Source organism: Chlamydotis macqueenii, chromosome 26, assembly GCF_036417535.1.
Source record: "Chlamydotis macqueenii isolate bChlMac1 chromosome 26, bChlMac1.mat, whole genome shotgun sequence".
NCBI lineage: Eukaryota > Metazoa > Chordata > Aves > Otidiformes > Otididae > Chlamydotis > Chlamydotis macqueenii.
In genome coordinates this window covers 1,636,415-1,658,728 of record NC_141581.1, presented here as the reverse complement: position 1 = coordinate 1,658,728, position 22,314 = coordinate 1,636,415, and the positions used below count along the sequence as shown (strand labels likewise).

General features: G+C 44.4%; 1 protein-coding gene across 2 annotated transcripts in view; it reads left to right on the top strand.

The window, feature by feature from the left end:
* The window catches only part of AP3D1 (adaptor related protein complex 3 subunit delta 1), a 42,237-nt gene extending 21,474 nt beyond the window's left edge, over positions 1-20,763 (top strand). The window contains exons 9-32 of one of the 2 annotated variants that reach the window (XM_086767058.1): positions 55-104; positions 1,716-1,765; positions 2,180-2,228; positions 3,023-3,168; positions 4,280-4,428; positions 4,521-4,751; positions 6,119-6,350; positions 6,721-6,866; positions 6,994-7,135; positions 7,570-7,641; positions 8,596-8,671; positions 8,905-9,104; positions 9,785-9,858; positions 11,964-12,168; positions 12,909-12,971; positions 13,447-13,545; positions 14,035-14,184; positions 14,317-14,364; positions 14,732-14,921; positions 15,591-15,679; positions 16,720-16,805; positions 17,250-17,371; positions 18,158-18,237; positions 18,612-20,763. In XM_086767058.1, coding sequence (XP_086623184.1) covers positions 55-104; positions 1,716-1,765; positions 2,180-2,228; positions 3,023-3,168; positions 4,280-4,428; positions 4,521-4,751; positions 6,119-6,350; positions 6,721-6,866; positions 6,994-7,135; positions 7,570-7,641; positions 8,596-8,671; positions 8,905-9,104; positions 9,785-9,858; positions 11,964-12,168; positions 12,909-12,971; positions 13,447-13,545; positions 14,035-14,184; positions 14,317-14,364; positions 14,732-14,921; positions 15,591-15,679; positions 16,720-16,805; positions 17,250-17,371; positions 18,158-18,237; positions 18,612-18,707 — 2,845 coding nt within the window. In that variant the 3' untranslated portion in view covers positions 18,708-20,763. Of the gene's footprint in view, positions 1-54; positions 105-1,715; positions 1,766-2,179; positions 2,229-3,022; positions 3,169-4,279; positions 4,429-4,520; positions 4,752-6,118; positions 6,351-6,720; positions 6,867-6,993; positions 7,136-7,569; positions 7,642-8,595; positions 8,672-8,904; positions 9,105-9,784; positions 9,859-11,963; positions 12,169-12,908; positions 12,972-13,446; positions 13,546-14,034; positions 14,185-14,316; positions 14,365-14,731; positions 14,922-15,590; positions 15,680-15,899; positions 16,133-16,719; positions 16,806-17,249; positions 17,372-18,157; positions 18,238-18,611 lie in introns of those variants that run through there. The other variant, XR_015261129.1, reaches the window with a different exon arrangement.
* Positions 20,764-22,314: the final 1,551 nt, after the last annotated feature.

Here is a 22,314-nt window from a genome sequence, read left to right as displayed (position 1 = left end):
ACTGCAGATGTGCCGGTTTTATTCCTTGTCTGAAATACTTGATTTCTATTTCAGCACCTCAGCCATGTCTCTCTTGTATGAATGTGTGAACACAGTAATAGCAGGTGAGAACTGAAATTTGTAACCTAGAAAAAACCATGATGTACTTTGTCATCAATTAACACTATCTGTAAACCTTTTTTTTTTTTTTTTTTTTTAATTTAATGTGTTTTATAACTGGAATAAGGCGCTGGCAAACTTTGATTTGTGTTACTGCATAACTGTAACTGAAATCCTTTGTTGTCAGTCTGTAAGGCTGAGTTACTCAGCTAAAGGCTGAAACAAAATATGAACAACAATTATTTGTATGCAGGCTCCTAAGTGTTTCTAGAACTACTAAATATACCAGCAGGAATAGAATTTTAAAAAGACTGATGCTGCAGGGAAACTTTGACAAAGTTGTCTCATGTGATGAAGGAGCAGACTCATTTTTTAATTCTTCAATTTCACGGCTTAAAAGCTTGATGTAATTCCTTAAAGGACGTAATAGGAATCATTATTTGACAGTTTCAATTTCTAGGGAAGGGATGTGAACTCCATAATAGGAACGGAGAGAGAACCAAAGCCAAAAAGGGATCACACAGTATTCCAGTGCAGGCTTGGCACTTTTCCTATCGTAGTGCGGAAGCAGAGGGCTATTGACATCCGCGGTTTGGCCATAAGCCTTCTCTCGGAGGGGGTTTGGATAATGATGCGGGAACTTGCTGTTCTGAGTCAGTTCAAGGAGGAAAGGGAGATCTGTCACTCGCTTTGTTCATTCCTTCAGGGAAATGTGAGATGATGTTATGATGGGGGGAAAAAATAGCACCGAGGTTAATTCTGTTGTGGATGAGAGTGCTTCCCTGAGATACACTAGGGTAATTCTGTGGGTCAGTGGGAAATCCACACCCTCAGGACGCCTCAGGGACCATAATGTAAAACTCAAATTCAGAAAATGGGATGTGAGGCTGCGTTAGAGCAGCACCTTGCATTTGCCATGACCTGAAGTGATAGCATCCAACACGCCTTCTCTGAAATGTAGCTCTGTGGCATTATGGAGAGGAAAACGCCACCGTGCTCTACTAGTCGCTGAGGCCGGCATGTGTAACGTGCTCGGTAAGAGTTGGTGTTGGCGTTGACGTGCTATATGGCAGCAGCAGCTAACAAGACAATGCCACCTTTTCTGCCGTGGGGTTGTGTGCTGCCACAGCTTTATGAATGTCCAGCCTAATCCACAGTGGGGCCTGATCTGTGCCTCAGGCCTCTTGCTGGCTCGATTAAAGCTCTGATCTAATTACATTAAACTCTAGGATCCGTTGCTGCATCTCATGACGTTAGGGAAGTGCACACTGAAATTTAGCTGATGACGTATTTACAGTCTTGACTGCCACGCGATATCGGTAAAGGGAACCTTAATGAGAGCAAAGCATAATGAAAAGCAGCTTTGATTTGGCTGGGTACACTTTTTTTTCCCCTGCCCTGCTATTATTACTCTTAAGGTGTGTGAAATTTATAGTTTGTGTCACAACAGTCTCTCCTCCCCCCAGAGCCCTCAAAAGTCCAAGCAAACAGACAAACAACAGAGTAAACTGCCATCTTCCCCTGGGAGCTGAGCTGGCTGTTCACCTTGAGGTGATTTGTGTGGTTGCGTTCGTTCAGAACACAGAAATACTGAACCTTGTGCTTGTGTGTTTCAGTTTTGATCTCTCTGTCCTCCGGGATGCCTAATCACAGCGCTAGCATCCAGGTACAACGCTGGGTTTTGGGGGGGTTATTTGTTCTGCTCTACTGTGTAATGCCACGTGCCGTGGAGAAAATGGATTGTGTTCCTCTGCCAAAAGTTAAAGCTCCCTGAAGTGCTCTCACTCAGGTGGAATCCTACAGACTGAAGCATTTCCTATTTGAATTATCTTATTTCTTTCGCTTTAAAATGCAGTTCTTTAATTTAGAGTTTCCCTAACTCTATTATACAGCTGCTACCATCAATACAATCATACAGAGGTTCCTTTTGTTTTGAAACCTCTTAACACAGCAAGACCCTCTTACCTAGAGGCTCCAGCTCAGAATGCTTCCTTGTGTGTTGAGTAAACTTCATGAAGAGTAATTTTAATTAAGACTTCTACAGCTTGTAATAAGCATGACGTGGTCTTTTTTTTTCCAGCTTTGTGTTCAGAAGTTAAGGATATTGATAGAAGATTCTGACCAGAACTGTAAGTATGTTGGTTGCCTTCATGGAAGCTTTTAGGGGAGAAATGGCAGCAGTCCTGGAGCGACGAGCTGTTTTCTCCACACAGCTTGTTCACTATTGCGGTGCCTGGTATGTTGTAAACAATTGCTGGGATTTTTAATGTGGAAATAATTTTTGATAGTGAATTCTTCTTCATAATGAGCTTTTGAAAACAAACGAGATGAATTATTACTGCTCTTTGTGGACTTGTAAATGTAAAACAATTCTTTCCATGCTCTGAGTTTTCCCTTTTTATAAACTTGCTGCTTGGAAAGTAGCAAGCGGTATTCGTCAGTGTAAGCGTAACAGTAAAATGCAAGAATGCTTACTAATTTTAGTGACTACAGAGAACACTGGGAAATGCTTTTTTGTGCAAATCTTTTTCCTGCCATCTGAATTTTTTCCATTGAGAACAGGGCTCCTATTTGATACACCAGTCTGGAGTGCTTTTTAAAGCTGTGTTCAGCCTAGGATGCCTGTTGTCAAACCCCATAGTTTCTGTATATTAATAGGTATTTTAAAATCAATGATAAAACTTGAAGTGCAAGAAGGCTGTAATGAAGATTATATATATAATTACGTGCCTGTATATGGGATTATGAATTAAAGACTGTAATCTGTGATGCACTGTTACTAAAAAATGCTTTTCCTCGTCGTAGATTTTTATTCAGGTGTATTCAAGTTGGTTTCAGTAGAAGCACTCGGTATTAAGATTTCATGCTCAACACAAAGCAGTGTTTCTATATTTGGAAAGAAGTTTTATTTTGTCTTTCACAGTGAAATACCTGGGACTGTTAGCTATGTCCAAAATCCTGAAGACGCATCCTAAGTCAGTTCAGTCGCACAAGGATCTCATTCTCCAATGTCTGGATGACAAAGATGAGTCTATCCGACTCAGAGCTTTAGATCTCCTGTATGGCATGGTATGTTTCTACCTGTGTTTCCTTTCCTCTCCAGCCCCTGGGACCCTTTAGGAGGCTGATGGTTAAGAAAAACATGCAACTTTCTCTTCCCCTCTCCCAAGTAGCCTTGTGATAATAACTCCTGTATCTTTCCTGGTGTTGACAAGTGAAAATCTGGCACAGCATGAAAGCAATATTTGATGTCCAAAAGGGCTGTGGTTATGATTTATATAGTGAAGTGCCTTTCGCTCGAGAGTCTGTGCCCACCAGCATATGCACAAAGGGATTGTGATAGGTCTCATAGCTTCCTGTTTTAAAAGAGAAATGGAAAATAAGGAAGACACCTTTTCTGTGGCGGTACTTGTGAGATGAGAATAACTTCGTTAACGTTTGACTAGACAGTGGTTTTGATGTTGCAAACAGGACTGGAGTTCGTTCCTGGAGGTTGAATTCTACTTGTTATATCTTTAATCAAAAGATAACCTGAGAGAGTCTACCGTTTTGCTCAACTCTACCTCTTAGAAGAGTGCTGTGTAATGAGTGATTGTAGAAATACTATTACACATTATTTTTTGTTAGTGAGGCCTTTTAACACGTGCATATGGAGAGATCCTAGCTGGAAGCAGTGAGCCACAACAAGTGGTGATATTTACTGAGTACTTTGGTCACTTTAATTAGAGAAGTTTCCAGAGCAGGTTAATGTTTTGAAATGCTAGGTTTCTGTTGGATGTTAATGACTCTTAAATTTATTTTGTGTAGAAGCAAAAATTTGTTTTGTATAGAAGCAAAAATATTTTAAACTATTAAATTTGTTACTGTGGCGGAAGTACAAGATTCATTTTCTCCTGGGCTTCTGTATTGCTGCTAGTAGTTCTGATTCTCAGCTCTCTCCCACAGCATGCTCTCGTATGCTTGTGCTGACTCCGCTTTAGTAACAACTTTCAAAAGAAAAGAATGGATTCATTTTTCAATCGTGACTGAAGCTGGGGCCTAGAGAGGTGGTTCTGACTTGTTGTTAACATATGACACAGGTCCATCAAAGAGCTAGCAGCTGCTTTAGTGGAATTAAGAGGACTTGACAGTATGGGAAGTGGCTTCGTTTTGGTTCAACCCTTCAATAACTCTTTAACAGGTATCGAAGAAGAACTTGATGGAGATAGTGAAGAAACTGATGATTCACGTGGATAAAGCAGAAGGGACGACATACCGGGATGAGCTGCTGACCAAAATCATAGACATTTGTAGTCAGTCCAATTATCAATATATCACAAACTTTGAATGGTCAGTGTTTTTATGAGTCAGCTTTGAGATGATCAACAATGGTAACGCATGATTGTCTGTTGATAAAATCGCATCCCTTTCACTTTTTGTAGGTACATAAGCATCTTGGTGGAGCTGACCCGGTTGGAAGGCACACGACACGGGCATCTGATAGCGGCTCAGATGTTAGATGTAGCTATCAGAGTTAAAGCAATTCGTAAATTTGCAGTGTCTCAAATGGCCATGCTTCTGGACAACGCTCACCTCATAGCCAGCAACACCCAGAGAAACGGGATCTGTGAGGTGCTTTATGCTGCCGCTTGGATATGCGGGGAGTTCTCCGAGTAAGTGCAAACAGAAAGGCTGACACGGTTTGAGCGGCTTCTTTCGGACAAAGATTCAGGTCACTGAAAAGTATTTTTGAGAAAAGGAATATGCACCCTAAAGCTAACAAAATGATTGCTTCTTTCCCGCTCCCTCACCCCATAAGACTCCTCAGCTGTCTCTAGCCAAGATGGATACTTCATTTTGAACATCTGGTCTTTTTTTCTTACCTCTGTAATGCTGCCCACTCACGCAGGAAGGTATAACTGTCAGTGGAAGCAATAAAATCTTAAGCCATCGAAGGAACTCCTTAACCATTAAGTTCTAACCCACTTACAGCTGAGGGGAAAATGTCCCGTCACCATGTTTGAACTAGTTTTCACTCTGCTCCCTGTTTTGCCCTTGTTGAAAGGCTTTTGGAGAACCTGATCTTTCTGAGGATTAGAAGTCATCTTTTTTTGATCAAAACTTATCTGTGCCCACAGAAGCACAATTTTCCGTGTCCTCATGCCTGCGTTCTTTTAGCCGAAATAGATGGGTTTGTTTCTTGGTTGCATGTATGTGTGCTTACTTACATGCCTCTGTTTTGGTAAGCTGGACAGACCGTGATACTGTAGTCTCCTTTTGTCATCTGGTTTGGTGTCTCTTCTTGTAATTGCCACTCTGAACACTAGTTCCAGTTTAAACTCACGCAGTCAGTGTGGTATTTTTCAGGAACACTGACACAAGTCAGATCTTCATCTAATTAAAAAAGTTCTGCAAAGAAAACTGTAGATTAAGAAGCAAGAGAACATACTCTCCTTTTTCATTTTGATCACATTTTTGAAAGAACTTCAGCTTTCCGTTCGTAATGGACCAGTAACTTTTTTTTGTGCATCTTTCATTTACTCCTGAGCAGACAATTTTAAATAAGAGCATGAGATTTATTAAAACAATTGCTGTGATCTGCATTATTTGCTGTTTATTAAGTGTTGCCTACTAGATTTTATTTTTGTTCAGTAAATGACTGGAAATACAACCTCGTTGGTGCCAGTGGTGGAGTACAGAATGGCAGGAAGGTCGCTGGGCTCCTTGATCCAGACTACGATGGAATTGCACTTAAAAGTGCGAGGCTTAGTTAGTGGAGAGGATACTAAACTTGTAAAGGGGGAAATAGAGGTGTCCCTCCCCTTCTGTAAAAGGAGAAAGCCATAAATTCTTCTGTGTCGTATTACTTCTGTAATTTGGAAGGGGAAAACAGGCAGAGAGCAAATGATTATGTATTTGTAGTCTGTCCTGTCTTTCTGCAGTGCACCATACTGCAGCTGAGCTTTTTGAAAAATTGTCCGTGAAAACTGATGAAATGTTGAGATTTCTCAGTTGTTGTCTTTCACTCTGTCTTTTACAGACACCTTGAGGAAGCAAACCAAACTTTAGAAGCAATGTTGAGGCCTAAAGTTACAACTCTACCGGGCCACATCCAGGCGGTTTATGTCCAGAACATGGTGAAGCTCTACGCATCCATCCTCCAGCAGAAAGAGCAATCTGGGGAGAAGGAAGCAGCTCAGGAAATTACACAGCTGATGATTGAGCGTTTGCCTCAGTTTGTACAGAGTGCAGATCTAGAAGTTCAGGAGAGGGTAAGAGAACAAAATTACTTTGGAATTTATCATACAGAGTCTCTCATTTGTCTTGGAGTATATAGGTAATTTTCTGTGGACGTGCACGTTTTATCTAAGCTGTTGTTACGTGTTTGTTCTGTACTTTGTGTAACTCGGTGAAAGAGAAGCTCTAGAACTGGAGTGGGAAGAGTGACGTTTCATCTCAGAGCCCAGATCTTATTCCAGTTTGATACCATCTCTAAAGACTGCTTGCAAGAATTTCACTTGAAGCTATTTGATTTTTAAATTTATGCAGGCACGTAGGGACACAAGAAACTTTCATTGCAGTTGATATTTTGGTTCAGTTTGTTAATATTAATTCTGAAATTACTCCTGTGTTTGTCTTTAGGCTTCTTGCATCTTGCAACTAATAAAATATATTCAGAAGCTACAAATAAAAGAAGTACCTGTAGCTGAGGAAGTAATAGCCCTGTTTGCTGGTGAGCTGAACCCTGTGGCTCCTAAAGCACAGAAGAAAGTCCCGGTTCCAGAGGGGTAAGGTTCCTTCTCTCTCTCAGCGTCTTATTTAAACTCTTAAATAGTAAAGCTAAGTGTATCGTGAGAAATACTGAAATACCCAGGGATACTGAGTCGAACTGTTTGCCTACTGCAATTCTTACAGGTTGGACCTTGATGCCTGGATCAATGAACCTCCATCAGACAGTGAATCTGAAGATGAAAAGCCCAAAACAATTTTTCATGACGAGGAACAAAGGCATTCCAGACATAGACAGCCAGAAATAGATGAAGAGGAGCTGGCCAGAGTGAGTGAATGTTAAGATGCTTTTCCCTACGTAATTCAGTAGTAATGTTGTAAGTGCTGCTAGGGCAGTTGGAGCTGCTGTGGGGTCTCTGTGTAGCTGGGGAGCCGTTCTGCTCTCTGCAGCTCAGGAAACCTGATGATTTGCTGTGAACAAAAGAGATGTATTTGAATACAGGTATTTTTTAGGCGTTGTGGAGTACGTCCAATATAAAGTTCTCTTGGAAGTCTAGCTTGCCTATCTTCTCCAAAAGGGAACAAGATGTTATAAAAACATGGCTCTGGTTTATCATATGCAAGCTACTGTGCTGTGTCTTTTTGCAAGTAGTTGATGTATTGTTCCAAAAATTCTGGTAAAAGGCATCAGCACTTTGGTGCCTTTTATCTCTCTTTGCCTATAAACCAACTTTCTAACTACCAATACTCTTTTGCTTTTAGCGTCGAGAAGCCCGGAAACAGGAACAGGCAAACAACCCATTTTATATTAAAAGCTCTCCCTCCCCACAGAAGGTGAGTGAGTCTGAATTAAAATCTCTTGCTGGCCTCTCACATAGTTGTGTGAAGGCTTGCTGGATGTCAGAGCTGCCGCTTCCCTCTGGGACATTCGGATTATTTTCGCTGCAGTTCTGATCTCTTAACAGTGTGCCAATTCAAGTGGCTACCTACAATTATTTTTATAGGTCTTGTTTGTGTTGCAAAAAATCATAAATTACCTTGTATCACAAGAGCAGCCAGCTTATTGTGGCTCTTTGGACCTCCAGTTTAGAAATAAGGGAGTTGTGACAGCTACCACTCCCATTACAGAGCAATTTGGAATCATCTGGATTAACTTGTTGTGGAAAGCACAGTCCTTTCAGCAAGGACTCTCTGAAAGCTGTAGAGAAGCATGCGTCTCTGCCTCTGTGTCACAAATTCCTGTGCAGGTGGTTTGTTCCTGTTCTGTGTGAGGGAAGGGTTCAGGTTGACAGGCACTTTCATTAACAGCAGTGAAGAGGGAGTGAACCTGGAACATGCTTCTCTTGAACGTACAGTGTGGTTTATGGACCAAAATGTCGTTGTGGTCTCATCTTAACACCTTTTTCAGGGAAAGAACTGCTTTATTCCCTGTATATCCTAAGGACTGCCCCATTTTCCTCAACCTAAATCTCAAAATTTACCTTTTGAAGTGCCAAGTCACTGGCAATAAAACACCAACCGAAAATTCTTCAGAGAGTTGCAACAAGCATTTTTCAGGGCAGCAGCAGGGTTAAAAAAACTGTAGCTAGAGGTAGTCTTGCATAACAGTTATCAGCTGGCTTTAAAATACACCCTGCTGCCACATCGCATTTAGTACTGAGCTATTCCATTCCTATCCTTTAAAATGTTAACTTAAAGGATCAAATTGCTTGATATTTTGAAATGCATCTATTTATATAGATGTGTATCTGGCAGTTCTCAGAATATAACAAATTTTCATTCTCCCAGCGATACCAGGACACTCCAGGTGTGGAACATATACCTGTGGTCCAGATTGACCTTTCTGTCCCTCTGAAAGTTCCAGGTAAGCGCAGCTCATCTTCAGAAATCAGAAATCATTACAGAAATTGAGTTGAGGAAAAGTAATAATTCCTTCTTTGGAATTCCTCCTTAGGTTTTCAAAGGGCAAGGAGCATTCTTTCATTAGACTCTAAAATATATTTCCTTAACTTTTGTTTGAAAATAGTACTTTGCAGTGTAAGTGCAGTTCCTCTCTGTGTGGACTGTAGCCTGAAAGCAGTTTGGCTTTCTCCGCAGGAATGCCCATGTCTGATCAGTATGTGAAGTTGGAAGAAGAGCGAAGACATAAACAGAAACTGGAGAAAGACAAGAAAAAGAAAAAACAGAAAAAGGAGAAGAAAGGTAAACATCATCGCCATAACTCTCTGCACACGGAGAGTGAGGAGGATATTGCTCCAGCTCACCATGTCGATATCATAACGGAAGAGATGCCAGAGGTCAGTTGCTTTGTTTGGTGGTCTGAGTTTGGTGGTCTGAGCATGGGTTTATCTCCGTGCTCTTCTGGAAAGATTTTTCTCCAAGATTTGCCAGCCAGTCTGTATTGTTGCAGTTCAAGAGCTCTGATTTCTTGCAAAGCTATTTAAGAGATGACTGACTGAGATGGTCTTGGGCTGTTCTTTGCAGGGGAGAAATTATTGTCTGTGCACAAAAAGACAAAAATTGCCACTGAAGCTATTAAAAAAACCCCAACAAAACAATCAATGTACATCTCTGCTATAAAAGTAACGCTGTCCAAATAGTCGCTTCATTTATTATGCTCTGCTGCTTCCCTTTGACATTAACTTGCTGTCTAGTCAGCAGGTTTGCAGCTGATTATAATTAATTGCGCATGCTGATGATGTAATCTGTATTTGTTCCTAAAACTTCCTTTAATCAAAACCGAACAGCAGCAATTCAGATCCTGCCGTTTATGAAGAATGGCTTTCTGTTCTGAATCAGTCTTGTAACTGGATACTGCGTTAAAGTGCATTGTTCGTGGAGCTGACTGTGCCTGACTGCGAGCTGGCCTGCTCCGGGGTTAAGCATCTTCAAAACCGGGTTTGGTAGATGCAGAGCTTCAGTTTTGAACTTGCCTGTGACTCCCTTCTTCAGTGGCTGGTCTTTATCTCTCCTGCAGAATGCTTTGCCCAGCGATGAAGATGACAAAGATCCCAACGATCCATATAAGGCACTTGATATAGATCTAGATAAGTAAGTGACGGTTTCGTATGTGAATTTACCTAATTGCTAACCAGAATGCACAAGGGCAGGTCTGGGGCTGAACAGACAAAGGCACTATCTACAGTCTATTAAGATGAAAGACTGTCTTTTGCTATGTCTTGGATGTAACCTTAGATGACCATCCAAGGTTGGGTTCCCATGGCAGCACAGATGATCAGAGCTAAGCTGCTGAAGTAGCAGGGGGTTTTGGGAGGGGCAGGGGAATCATTTTGTGTGACAGAATGAAGCCTGAAAGCACAGGCAGCGTAGCTGTGATCAGATGTGAGTGAGTTAGTCTGAGCTTTGGGGTGTACCGGTATCTCTGATCTAACCTGTGTTGGCACCGAGCGTGACCTGCGTTCACCTGTGTCCATCTCAGAACCGCTGTACCCATGGCAAGGCTGTATGTTCTACATTGTGATCGTTTGACCAGTAGCAAACAGTTTGTAGCATCCCCATTGCCCTGTGGACACTCAGTGTGGTTCCATTGTAGACAAATATTATTCTAATGTGTTTGAGTGAGCTGCATATCATAACTTTGACCAGGCTCTGGTTCCCGTTCAGCCACTGGAGTCCTTTACAGCACTGGCACCCCAGACTGCAGCGCAGCAGACCCTGGACCCCTGCATGCTGTGTGATAACGAGCAGTGGGCTGTTAAATATTGCACATGGAGATGGTTTTTTTAGTTGCTGTTTTACAAAATCACCACGCTAAAGATAATTGCTGATTTGTGGTCTGTGGATGCCTCCTGTAAAGTTTTGAAGAATGAAGGGCACATGTGTGCATGTGTAGTATCTCTCTCTCTGATACTTAACTGTAAAGTCCGTGCTGTTCTCTGCGATTCTCAAACCTGTAGGGGCTTGGCCCCTTGGTAACTTGCAAAAAAAAAAGTGAAAGAACCTTTTTTTTTTTTTAAAGTGAAAGAGGAGTTCCTAAAAACTTCATTTTTTCATGAGCTGATCACATTGCCCTGAGTCTGCAGGGGACAAATGTATAAAAGGAAATTAATTTCTGGCTGTAAACCTTGTATTTGATGACAAGCCTCAACAGCATGGAAAACACTCAGCAGAGCAGGTTCTGAATGCTGTGCTCCAGGAGGCATCTTTGGACTGTTGTGTTGTTTCCATCCATTCTCTTCCTTTCATATGAGTCAGTGTGCTCTCCTGTCACGTTTTCTCATGTCTCTGTCCTCTCTCTTTCTCTCTGTGCTTGCACTGCTATGTCTGTGTCACGCTCACATGCAGTCTGGTTTCAGGGAAGCCTTCCAGGTAAGAATATATTGCTCAGTGCTTGACCTTCTTTGTCAGGTTGGTTGATTTCAGTGGACAGCGTAAATACTTGAAGGGTGGTGAAACTATTGAAATCATTGACCCTCAGATTTGTATGAGTCCATTTCATCCTTGACTGCCAGCACCAATCCCTGTTCCTGTACGGGTGCATGTGAAATAGCTTAAAGATGAGATCAGTTCACTGTTCAAACGGATAGGGGGTCCATCTTGCCCTTGCAGCATCTGCTTCAAAGTAAAAAATTAGTTGGATCTGGTTCTTCATGCAATATGAGCAAAAAAATCAAGGCGGCTGAGACCATTAGAAGTCTTCCTGAACTGGTGTTTACTGCTCAGACCTGAAAATTAGTGTTAAGTAAAAGCTGTAGGAACAGAAAAAGAGGGAATCTGTGAACCTCTCACTGATTTCTGGGCAGTGTTTGACGAGAATGGAGAAATTTCTGTGGTCTTTTCCCCAGGTGATGGATTTGGGATACAGTGTAGATCTGAAGTACTCATACTTTTCAAAACAGATCTCTGAAATTAAACACAACTTCTAAAATGTAATGGTGGCGTAGAGATTCATAGCGTACACTTTCAAAATGATACAATTTATTGCTTAAAATCATTTTCAATTTGAGTAATCTATTCATGAATAACAACAAAAACCAGGCCCTTCAAGGGCTGTTTGAGCCATGCCATCATTGCTCTGCTTGAATTTCCGCACTGTTGCAGATGCTTCCTACTGTTTCACATCTTTGGATGTGCGGTAGATACTGTGGGTGAAGGGAGGCTGTTTGCAGAAGGGTGATGGTCTCTTTGTTTTTAAGACCCTTAGCAGACAGTGAGAAGTTGCCTGTGCAGAGACACAGAAATGTTGAGACCCTGAAGTCACCAGACCCAGAAGCTCCCGTAGAAGAGAAGAAGAGCAAGAAACCCAAAAAGAAGGAAAAGAAACACAAAGAAAAAGAGAGGGAGAAAGGAAAGAAGAAAGAGAAAGACAAAAAGGTAGTAGAGGAGGAAGAAGAAAAAAAGGTAATTCTCCAGGACGTGCATTGCTTTAGAAACTGCTGTTATGGGCCATCTTGCTGTGTTTTGTTTGTTGCTTAGGAGCAATATGACAATTTAAACAGCTGAATGTTTTCAACTTTTATTTTCTTAATTTTTATGACCGTAAAAGCAGGTATTTAAAGATTTCTGTTAATAAAAATAACATATGTTTAGCCTTGTAAGTTAGCAGAATTCAGCTTATTGCAGCGTACACAGCAGATCTTCCATATCTCCACAGAGACCTGAGAGCGGCCTTCCAGTGCCTAAAGGGGACCTACAGGAAAGATGGGGAGTGACTCTTCAGCAGGGCCTGGTGTGACAGGATGAGGGGTGATGGTTTCAAAATAGAGGGAGGCAGATTTAGATCAGATATTAGGAAAAATTTTTTACGCTGCGGGTGGTGGAGCACTGCCCCAGGTTGCCCAGAGAGGCGGTGGATGCCCCATCCCTGGAAACGTTCCAGGCCAGGTTGGCCGGGGCTCTGAGCAACCTGATCTGGTTGGAGATGTCCCTGCTCCTGGCAGGGGGGTTGGGCTGGGTGGCCTTTGAAGGTCCCTTCCCTCCCAAACCGCTCTGTGATTCTATGCTGTCCCCCGTATACTTCAGAACCGTTCCGTTATAAAACCTGCCGTTAGTTGTCAGTTCCTCTGAAGACTTGAAGTATCCTTGTTAACCACTCTGCAGAGACGCAGACCATAATGGTTTTATTTTCTCTTGAAATTCAGGGAGAAGACTTGGATTTCTGGCTCTCCACTGCTCCACCGCCTGCTTCCACTGCCCAGCCACAGGTAGACATCTTACCACACCGCAGGAAACTTTTCCTTACGATTGTATCTTAGCTGTGATCCAAGTGCTTTGTCATGCTGCAGGAGGGAAGGAAAAGACAGGCTTCATCTCCTCAGCTCGTTGCTGTGAAGCTATGACATTTTATCTCCCCGGTTTACAGACACTAACGGGAGACAGTCTGAAAGAAAACAGTTTCATGAATTTTAATGGGAGATTTTAGAGGAAAAGACAGGAATGCAAGGGGATGGATTCCTTGGCAGAAATCTTTTGTATCTTGTCCTAAAGTGATCATATTTGCTGGGTTTCAGAGGCATAAAATGAAAGGTTTGATACCATGTTAGTCTGATGTAATTTTTGAAATAACGGTTGATGAGGGGAGGGCAGGGGAGTGTCACTGTTTAGATTTCTTTTGGTGTGGGATTCAGTTGTTTCAACTGTGTTCTGTTGGTGTCCTAATCCTTCTACTAATCTCCTCAGAGAGAACCTGAAGTGGGTGCTGCCATTGTGGCTGAACCTCAAGAAGTAAAAAAGGAAGAAAGGGAAGAGCAAGATGAGGAGGAGGACGATGAAGGAAAGGTAAGTGGTTCAGGTTGCTAACACCCTGAGCCATATTCTGCTATCATCTTGTATTTTTTAAAAAGAAGCACCTGGAAATTAAACAGCATGGTATTCGGTGTAGTGACCACCTGCAATAGGCAGCCATGGGTTGTTACGCCCTTGAGGAGCTCTGAACATTTCAGAGTAAGAGATTTGGCTGTTCCTTGAGCCGAGAGTCAGGTAGCAGTTTTAAAACTGGAGCTTCCAGACAGCTGAAGAGATTTGGCCTTCTGCTGATCCCAGTCCTTGTCATCTGAGTGAGGAGCAAGGGTCTACTGGGACTCGGCACAGAATGACTGTTGGGGTTTGAGGAGTGGGAGCCCTGTTTCGGGTTTTTGCTGTAGTAGGAAACTGTTCAGGCACCCAGAAGGCTGCGCAGAGTGACATTTGTAGGACTGGTAGAGGGGTCATGGTGTAAATACAGGGTTTCTGTAAAGATTTGTTGTAGCTTCTTGTTGTTCTTGGTAGAAATCCTCCAAGCATAAGAAGAAAAAGCACAAGAAAGAGAAAGAGGAGAAATCAAAGGATAAAAAGAAATCCAAAAAGAAGAGCCATCACAGCGAGGAGGAGACGGCAGAGTCAGTGCAGAACGGAACACTAGATGATGAACCACTACCAGTGAGTAGCTGTGCGCTGGCAGCGCTTGCCTTGGGGCAGAGGCAGGAGCTAAACGGGTTTGGAAGGAAGGATGACAGCTCTTTGCAGGTCAATTAGTTTTATTGTGATGGTGATTTCTCTCTTGTTTTTCAGCCTATGTCCAGTTACCGCCTTCTTGCTGAAAATCCATACATTAAAATGGTGAGTTTTCTGGCATTCAGATGTTTTCTCTTTCTGTGTTTTTCAAGGGAAGAGGGGATACCCTGAGGATAGTACAGCGACTTTGTGTAGACAACGTTTAACTGAAGAACTGTGTAGAAACATAACAAAGCTCCATTTCCGTTCCTTTGGATGTCTCACTTAACAAGTTTTTAAGTTTATCATTTTCCCACTGCTTAGCAGTACTGTGGAGCTGATCACTTGTGTGCTTTTCCTTATCCCATAGCTATACCAAATTACCTTCTGTTTGAAGCTTACTTTATCCTGATGCTGTGTTCTGCTCTGGTGCTCTGCTGTTTGAAGTTTCTGAGTCTTTCCTGTGATTTTTTTTTTTTCCCTTCATTTGCAGACCTACGATATTCAAGGAAACCTCCAGAATGATAGTCAAGTTACTGTCTCTGTTATCTTTGAAAACAAAAGCACTAGCTTCCTTAAGAGCATGGAACTAAATGTCCTGGACTCTCTCAACACTAAAATGCTCCGACCAGAAGGATCATCAGTACACGACGGGATACCTGTGCCCTTCCAGCTACCCCCTGGTACGGCAGCTTTGCGCAGGGCTCTTGGAGTGTGTCTGGTCCTGCACTGCCCTCCTGTGGAAGGAATTGTTTGAACGTCTTGCTACTTGCTGTTTTCCAGACAGACATGTCCCTCTGCCTGAGTGTTCACTGGGCTTTCACACAATTCCCTGGAGAGGATAAGTCTTTTGACAGTATGGCTATAAATGCAGGTAGTTCTGTACAGCCTGTTATGTAGGGCTGGAGTCCAAACATCTGGGCTCCTTTTTCAGGTGGCTGCAGGCTGACGCACCTTTGAACGTGCCAGCATCACCAACTACAGGAATCCCAAATTCATGAGGAGTTTGCTATGAGCTTTAAAATGAAACAAAGCTGTATGTCTTGAACCCTTAGAATCCACTCTGGATTTATTCCTGAGCTGTTGCCCCACCGTTTTAATGGCAGAGGCTGTGTGCAGTGGAAGTTTGGGATACCAAATGCCAGCTATCACTGCTGCTTCTCCGCGACCCAAGAACTAAGTTCTGTAACACTGTTAATTCACAGCAGGAATTGTGCATACAACTCTCTTCCAGCTACACAGAAAATTTTGGTCTTGGTTCAGAAATAGCCAGTACATAAAGCTTAGCTGCTACTGACGATTACAGAAACCATTTTCTGACCTGACTTGTCCTTCTCCTCTCTTCGTGCTAGGAATCTCTAACGAAGCCCAGTTTGTGTTTACACTTCAGAGTATTGTTATGGCCCAGAAGTTAAAAGGAACCCTGTCCTTTATAGTCAAAGTAAGTGCAGCTTGAAACTCTGTGCTTCTGCTTCCTTTGGAACTGCGTAAGGGAGCTTGATTTGGGTGGGAAGCACTGCTTTAGAGCTTTTCTTAGGCATCATTTCATCTCTGCTGCACCCACCCCATTCTGTGATGTGAGAAGTATTTTTACATGACATCTTGTGCAAAGAGTGTCCCCAATACTGCGTAAGCATGTCCTAAATTGTCCTTCCTGGCAGTGTGTGAGCAATGCAGCCTGAAACATATGCCACGTTGTCGGCTAGAAAAATCACTGCAGTGGTGCATCTGCTGGGGAGAGGAGGTTGACCTGCTAGCGAGAGATGCAACCCCCAAGTCTGTTTCTTCTGATCTCAGTTATCCAGAGATCGGTTGGACGCTGCTACCTGGTACAAGGCTGGAAAAACAGTAATAAGAATTAGATACAGGATGGAAACCCAGAACAAAGAGTGAGGTTAGCTGAAGGCATTCTTTGATGAGTATCGATCTGTATAAGACCGTGTGGGTTTCTGATCTTACTTCAGTAAAATTATTGATCAAGGAGCTGCACGAGCAGCTCGAAGGAAGTGAATGGAGACAGTTGTGGCTACTTCTGAGTCAGCCGTTATCTCTATTTTAAGGGTTTCTTAAAAATAGTATACTAGTCCTATTTTTCAGTACCTAAGAATCTAGGAAATACTAATTTATTATTTTCCTTGGGAAATAGTGAACTGCGGAACCACATCTCTGAGCATTAGTTTAAATTCAGTCTGCTCAATATGTTCCAGCAGAGGGCAATAAAACACGCAGCCAGATCCCTCCGGTTGTGTCCCTTACCTGCTCTAGGTGTATGTATCAACCTAGCTGCTCAGATCCTTTCTGAGTGGCCTGATCCTGTAGTGTGATGGTCGTTCTCGGACTGATCCTTCAGGCCCAGCCAGGGTGTATCAAAGGGAACTGAGCCCTAAAGTCTTCCTTGGTGCCTGTTTGGTAGGTGGGGGTGGTGCCTCCTCTTGCTGCCTCGGGGCTCCCATTCATCTCCTTTCCTTTGACCTGTTGCAGAATGATGAAGGTTCAACCCATGAAAAACTAGATTTCAAATTGCACTTCAGTTGCGCTTCATACTTGATCACGACGCCTTGCTATAGGTAAGTGCCATTTAGGGAGCACAACATCGGTGCTTTTGCCGCCCATATGAAGCTGAGCTTTGGCTGCAGGCCACGTCTGCAAGATACGCAGCATGTGTTTGACTTTGGCTGCTTGTGATTGCTTTGGTTACAGTTCAGTTATCTTTGTGTAATGTTTGACTGTTAAAATATGTCCGGCGACTTACTTCCAAGTGATTCTGAAGAAGGAGCCATACGCCCTGTAGGCTGTCAGAGGTTGTGTAGAAGTAGCTCTGGTTGAGGTCACAAGGTGCTCTAGTGGAGTCTGGAGTGCAGTTCCCATATTTGCTGTGAACTCGTTTTCCTAGAGCTCAGTAGTACTTAGATTTCTGCATCCTGAGATGTCTCAAGGTCTGCATGGGGCTAACGTGGCAGATTTCACTTGAATTTCTAGTACAAGTGTTTACTTTCCTTCCTGTTTTGCAGCGATGCTTTTGCCAAGCTCCTAGAGTCTGGAGATCTGCACATGAGTTCTATTAAAGTAGATGGAATTAGCATTTCTTTCCAACATCTACTGGCAAAGATCTGTTTTCATCATCATTTTTCAGGTAAGTCTTCCGTGATGCAGAGCCTTCTGCAAAATTCCATGTTCTAAAATTTCTGCTGTGCTTGGCAAGTGCAATACTCCGTGGCCTCAGCAATGACAGAAGCAGGTGATGCCAGATTAAATAAATTTGGGAGAGGAGTTTTGTAACACATTGGTAACACATTTGTCCAGTTTTGTAATACACTGGTATCCTCAGAGCAGGTAAAGTTCTTCCAAATGAACTCTCCCTCTGTCCCTGGGGCTCCCCCCTAGTCCAGCAAGGCACGTGGCAGGTATCACAGGAGCAGCTTGCGTGTGGTTAGGGCTGTGACTGTTCTCTGGAGGCTGTATTTGATCTCCAGCGCTTCAGCCTTCCCCTTTCCCCAGTGCTTACTCTCAGTAAGGCCTGGCACAAGCTGTTAAAGTTTGGACTTACTAATTACAACACGAATACTGGATGAAGCAAAACAAAGGGCTGTTTCATCATGCTCTGGTGTATGCATTAGGTGTTGCCTCACTGAAAGTATTTTTGGGGAAGAGCTCTTCCATTCTGATCAGCGTTTTGTGCCACAAAACATTTGCAGCTTACTTAAAAGACAAATGACGAACCTCGTTATTGCGAAATATCCCAGATAGGAGCTGGGAGGAGCCAGGCACGTACACCATCCTAACCCGGACTTCTTCCTCACCTCGCTCAGTAGAAGCTTCTGTTTCTTGAGGCCAGGCAAAGCAGTAGTTTCTCCTCTCAGGAAGCAAACCTTGTATTAAAAGTTGTCCCACTAAATGAAAACTCCTGCTTGCTTTACAGTTGTGGAACGCGTTGATTCGTGTGCGTCAATGTACAGTCGTTCTATCCAAGGCCATCACGTCTGCCTACTGGTAAAAAAGGTGAGAGCACTGGAACGCTCTGAAACAGACCCGAGAGAAGCTAGATCTGCAGCCTCTCCTGCCTTTACTGAAAGAGGGGAATATTCCTGTTTGAATCCTCCAGGGACACCATGGGTGGTTTAATTAATCTGGCCCATCTAGCAGTTTTCACTCTGCTACTGCCAAACTCGTACCTCGCCGTGGGCCTTCTGCTGCCCGGCGCGTACCTGGTGGGTAGCAGCACTGGTGGCTTCCCCAGACTTCTCCCAGCTAAGCCTGCTTCGTTCCAGGCGGGCTCCACCAGCTGTTTCCATCCCTGGGTTTGGCTGGGAATACAATTGTCCTCACTAAGAAGAGGAGCTAACAGATTTCTTTTTTCTTTTTTTCTTTCCAAGGGAGAGAACTCTGTATCCATAGATGGGAAATGTAGTGATTCCACCCTGCTTAGCAACTTGTTGGATGAGATGAAAGAGACATTGTCCAAGTGCTGAATATTCCTTATAAAATACTCCAACTACGAGAAACACACCTAATGTGTAAAGATGAGCAGACCCAAGTGTTAAGTTTCTCCCTCGTACGCATGTACTATCCTGGGGCACGTGCTTTTCAGTTAACTCCACCATTGTTTGCAGTTTAGACATTTTAAGGCTGTATGTTACCTTTTTATTTCAAAACTTTTTACAAACTGTGGTGTTAACCCTTTCTAGCCCAAAGAGATCCTGGTGACGCGACTGGAGGAGGGAGGGAGGGGCGCCATTTATTCAGCAGCTCACGGTGATCCCATAAACCTTGCCGTCTGCGTGGGATGGTGGACGAAGCGGAATTTTATCAACAGTAGCACAGAGTCTGTCGCTTGTGCTTATTGCCGGGGAAAGCTGACTTGGTCCTTAGCCGTGGAATGTGTCTTCAGGGCTGCTGTAGTTGATGTATATTTCTAGCAGAGGCTGGTGCTGAACCTGAAGGCCTCTTTTTTCTTTTTTTTTTTAATATGATTTATTATTATAATTATTATTTCAAGATCTATTGTGATCGCATCTGAACATCCTCCGTCTCCTTGAGCTAATCCGAAGGAGCCCTGTGAGAACGAGGATGTTTGCGTTTCTGTTTATAGTAGTTGCCTTGAGCCTTAACCTTCTCCTTTTAGTGACAGCTGAAACAGTAGAGCGTGAACGCGTGAAACAGGCTGGAAGTGTTACTGTTTGGTTCTCTGCTGCTGTTGGCCGCCCCCGCAGATGGAGTCTCTCATGCCTCTCCCCTTCGAGCCGTCTCTGCTGGTGTGTTTTACGAGTCCACTTCAATTTCACATTCCTGAAAAGTCAAGAGTGTAGCAAGAAACTGGAAATCCAAAGGGGTCTGTTCCTGCTTTTTTATCATTTTGCTCACCAGCTGAGGTTGACCACTACCAGGTTAGAGAAACGCCCACACGTGTAATCCCTTGTGCTCTGGAAAGTTTGCAGGTACAGCCCTGTTGCATCCCTCTCTTGTGAAATCGGAGATGGTGTGCTGTCTCGGTTGTCGTCCCGCAGTGGGACACATTGAGCGGCACACGCGGAACTGGGTCCCCGCAGCGGAACTCTCCCTGCCAGGCGGCAGGAGGGAGGGCTTGGGGAGGAGCTGCAGGTTAGAGGGAAGAAGGGGAGGATCCACACAGTGAAGCCCGCTCTGCACTATCGAAATGTTGTGGAATCACTGACTGGAAGAGGATGTCACTGCGTCCTTTACAGAGATGCTTATTTGATGTCCTCCAAAATCTCTTGCTTTTGATTTTTTTTTTTCTTTCTTTTTTCCCTACCCCCTCAGGTTTTTTTACTTGCTGTTCCATACCCAGCAAGCTGAGAACACACCGGAACGGTTTTAATTTGAGGCACGGGTCCGGAGCTGTTGGTTGCTCTTACGAAAAGGGTCCCCAAGGGGAGGGGTTGGGTTGGTCTGCACTTCCCCAGCACCGCCACCACTCCACGAGGTGTCAGCCCGGCAGAGCTGAACTAAGACCCTATGCAGGGAACAGGATCAAGCGTTGATCTCCTCCTTTGGGTGAACGTCCTGTATTTTAAGTGTGTCTTGTGCTCTTCACACTCTTCCCGTGTTAGGGTATTTTTGTGAAGGCTCTGCTGTGGTTTCATTGCTAGGACCACCTCTGTCCTCTGACCGCACTTGTGCGCCGCAGGAGTGCGTTTGCAGCAGGCTTCTCTGCTGGTGCAGTGGTAGTTTTTGGTATTGGTCAGCCTCCCTTGGTTAGCCAGTTTGTGTATTAGAACCTGAACATATTAAAATTGTCTTAAAGGATAATGTTCCTCGATTAGTGTTTTTTTTTAATTCATGGATGAAAACTGTCACTTTAGCATGTAGAGTCTTCTCTTACGGAATCCTGTGCAGTGATTCTAGAATTTTGAAACTGTATGATGTGTTACATTCACAAATTTATTTGCTATCAACATTCCCTTACAAAAAAAAAAAAAAAAAAGAAAAAAGAAAACCAACATACCACAAGCTGCTGTAATGATTTTGTGTCAAGATGATCCAATAAACTTTCAAAACAAAGTTAAATTTTTGGCTTTGTAGATAGTCTTTTTATAAGACCCTTCCGGTTTGTATGGACCCAAAAACGCGTTGGCAGGGGTTTACCCCAGCTCTGAACGCTCCCGTCGCTGAGGGAGGGGAGAGGAATCTCACTGCAGAAGCTCTGGCGGAGGTAAGAAGTCATTTCTGCCGCCGCTGGGCGGGGCGGTGGGGTTTTGCCGGCTGGGGGCTGGCGTGCCTCAGCCAGTCCTGTACCCCCGCCGTGCCTGTCGGGGGCTGACGCGCTCCCGCTCCCTCAGCGGCAGCAGCTCGAGGGCGCGCGGTACGTGAGCAGGAAAGGAGTCTGGAGTGATGCTGTTCTTTGTCTCTTGGACTTAAACTGACCTGATTACGGGCACCGAAGCTGTGTTCCTACACGCTTTGAATAACGAACTACAACCGTGGCATTGCCAGGAACGGAGGCGTTGGTTTTGCTCACGCTCAGTGGTTGCCGTTAAACCGGAACCTGTGAAAACCGGCTCTCAGGACAGGCAATACCTGGAGCTGCGTGGTCAGGAGCTGCCAGCTCTGCTGAGGAAAAACCCGCGAGCTCCTTGGCCCCGTTATGGGTAAATACGCTCCTGCAGCGGAAGGAGGGACCAGGTCCTTTGTTTTCTGCCCGGTGCTGGCCTGCAGGGAGCCGCCTGCTTGCTCTGCCGCGTTGTGGGCCTGCACGAACGGGATGGAACGGGGAGAAAACACCACCACACGCCGATCTTGTTACAATCGATGGGAAAAAAAAAAACCCAGCGCAGGAAGCGCTTGGGGCGAATGTTGCGTATTTAATGAGCCGCCGGACAGCAGGAACAGCGGGAAGCGCCATCCAGGAGCCGACGCTTTCACCCTTGGGTGCTGCCGCGCGTCAGGCCGCGAGCACCGCGGGAGGAGAGGAGATGAGCTGGGGCTGCCGAAATCCCTACCACCGCCATGCCCCGGTGATGTAGTGAAGTGGCGGGGATGAAGGAAAAGCGCTTGGAGCGCAGGACCCGAGGGAGACGGGTGTGGGAAAGGGCCGTGCTGTCGTCACGCCTTGGTTTTGGGCCTGGCAGGGACTTGCCGCCCGCGTTTGACTTCCCTCCTGCCGTTGGTGAAAATTTCCCTCTGCACCAGCAGCTGCCTTTCCTGCCACTTCTCCTTTTTATGACTGCACGCTTCGAGCAGTCGCAGATCCCTTCGGCCGCCCCCGTCCCGCCAACCGCCCCCCGGTCAAACCAAGGCACCGCCACCCCTCCGGACGGGGTCAGAGCCCGAGCCGCCCGCGCGGCCCCGGCTTCTCCCGGGGCAGGACCGCAGCTGCATCTGGCTCCCCGTGGTGCCCGGACCACCCTCCGCAAATTAATAAATTAATAGATTAATAAATTAATTGTGCTAGGCTGCCCCGCAGCCCCCTGAGCAGCCCCGGGCTGCGGTACCGCCACGGCGCCGTGGGCTGCCCCTTCTCCCCAGCTCCAGAAAAATAAAAATAATAAATAAAGTAGGATAGAAGAAGATAAAGAAAAGGAGATAAAGAAAATGAATAAAATAGAATTAAAAGGAAAA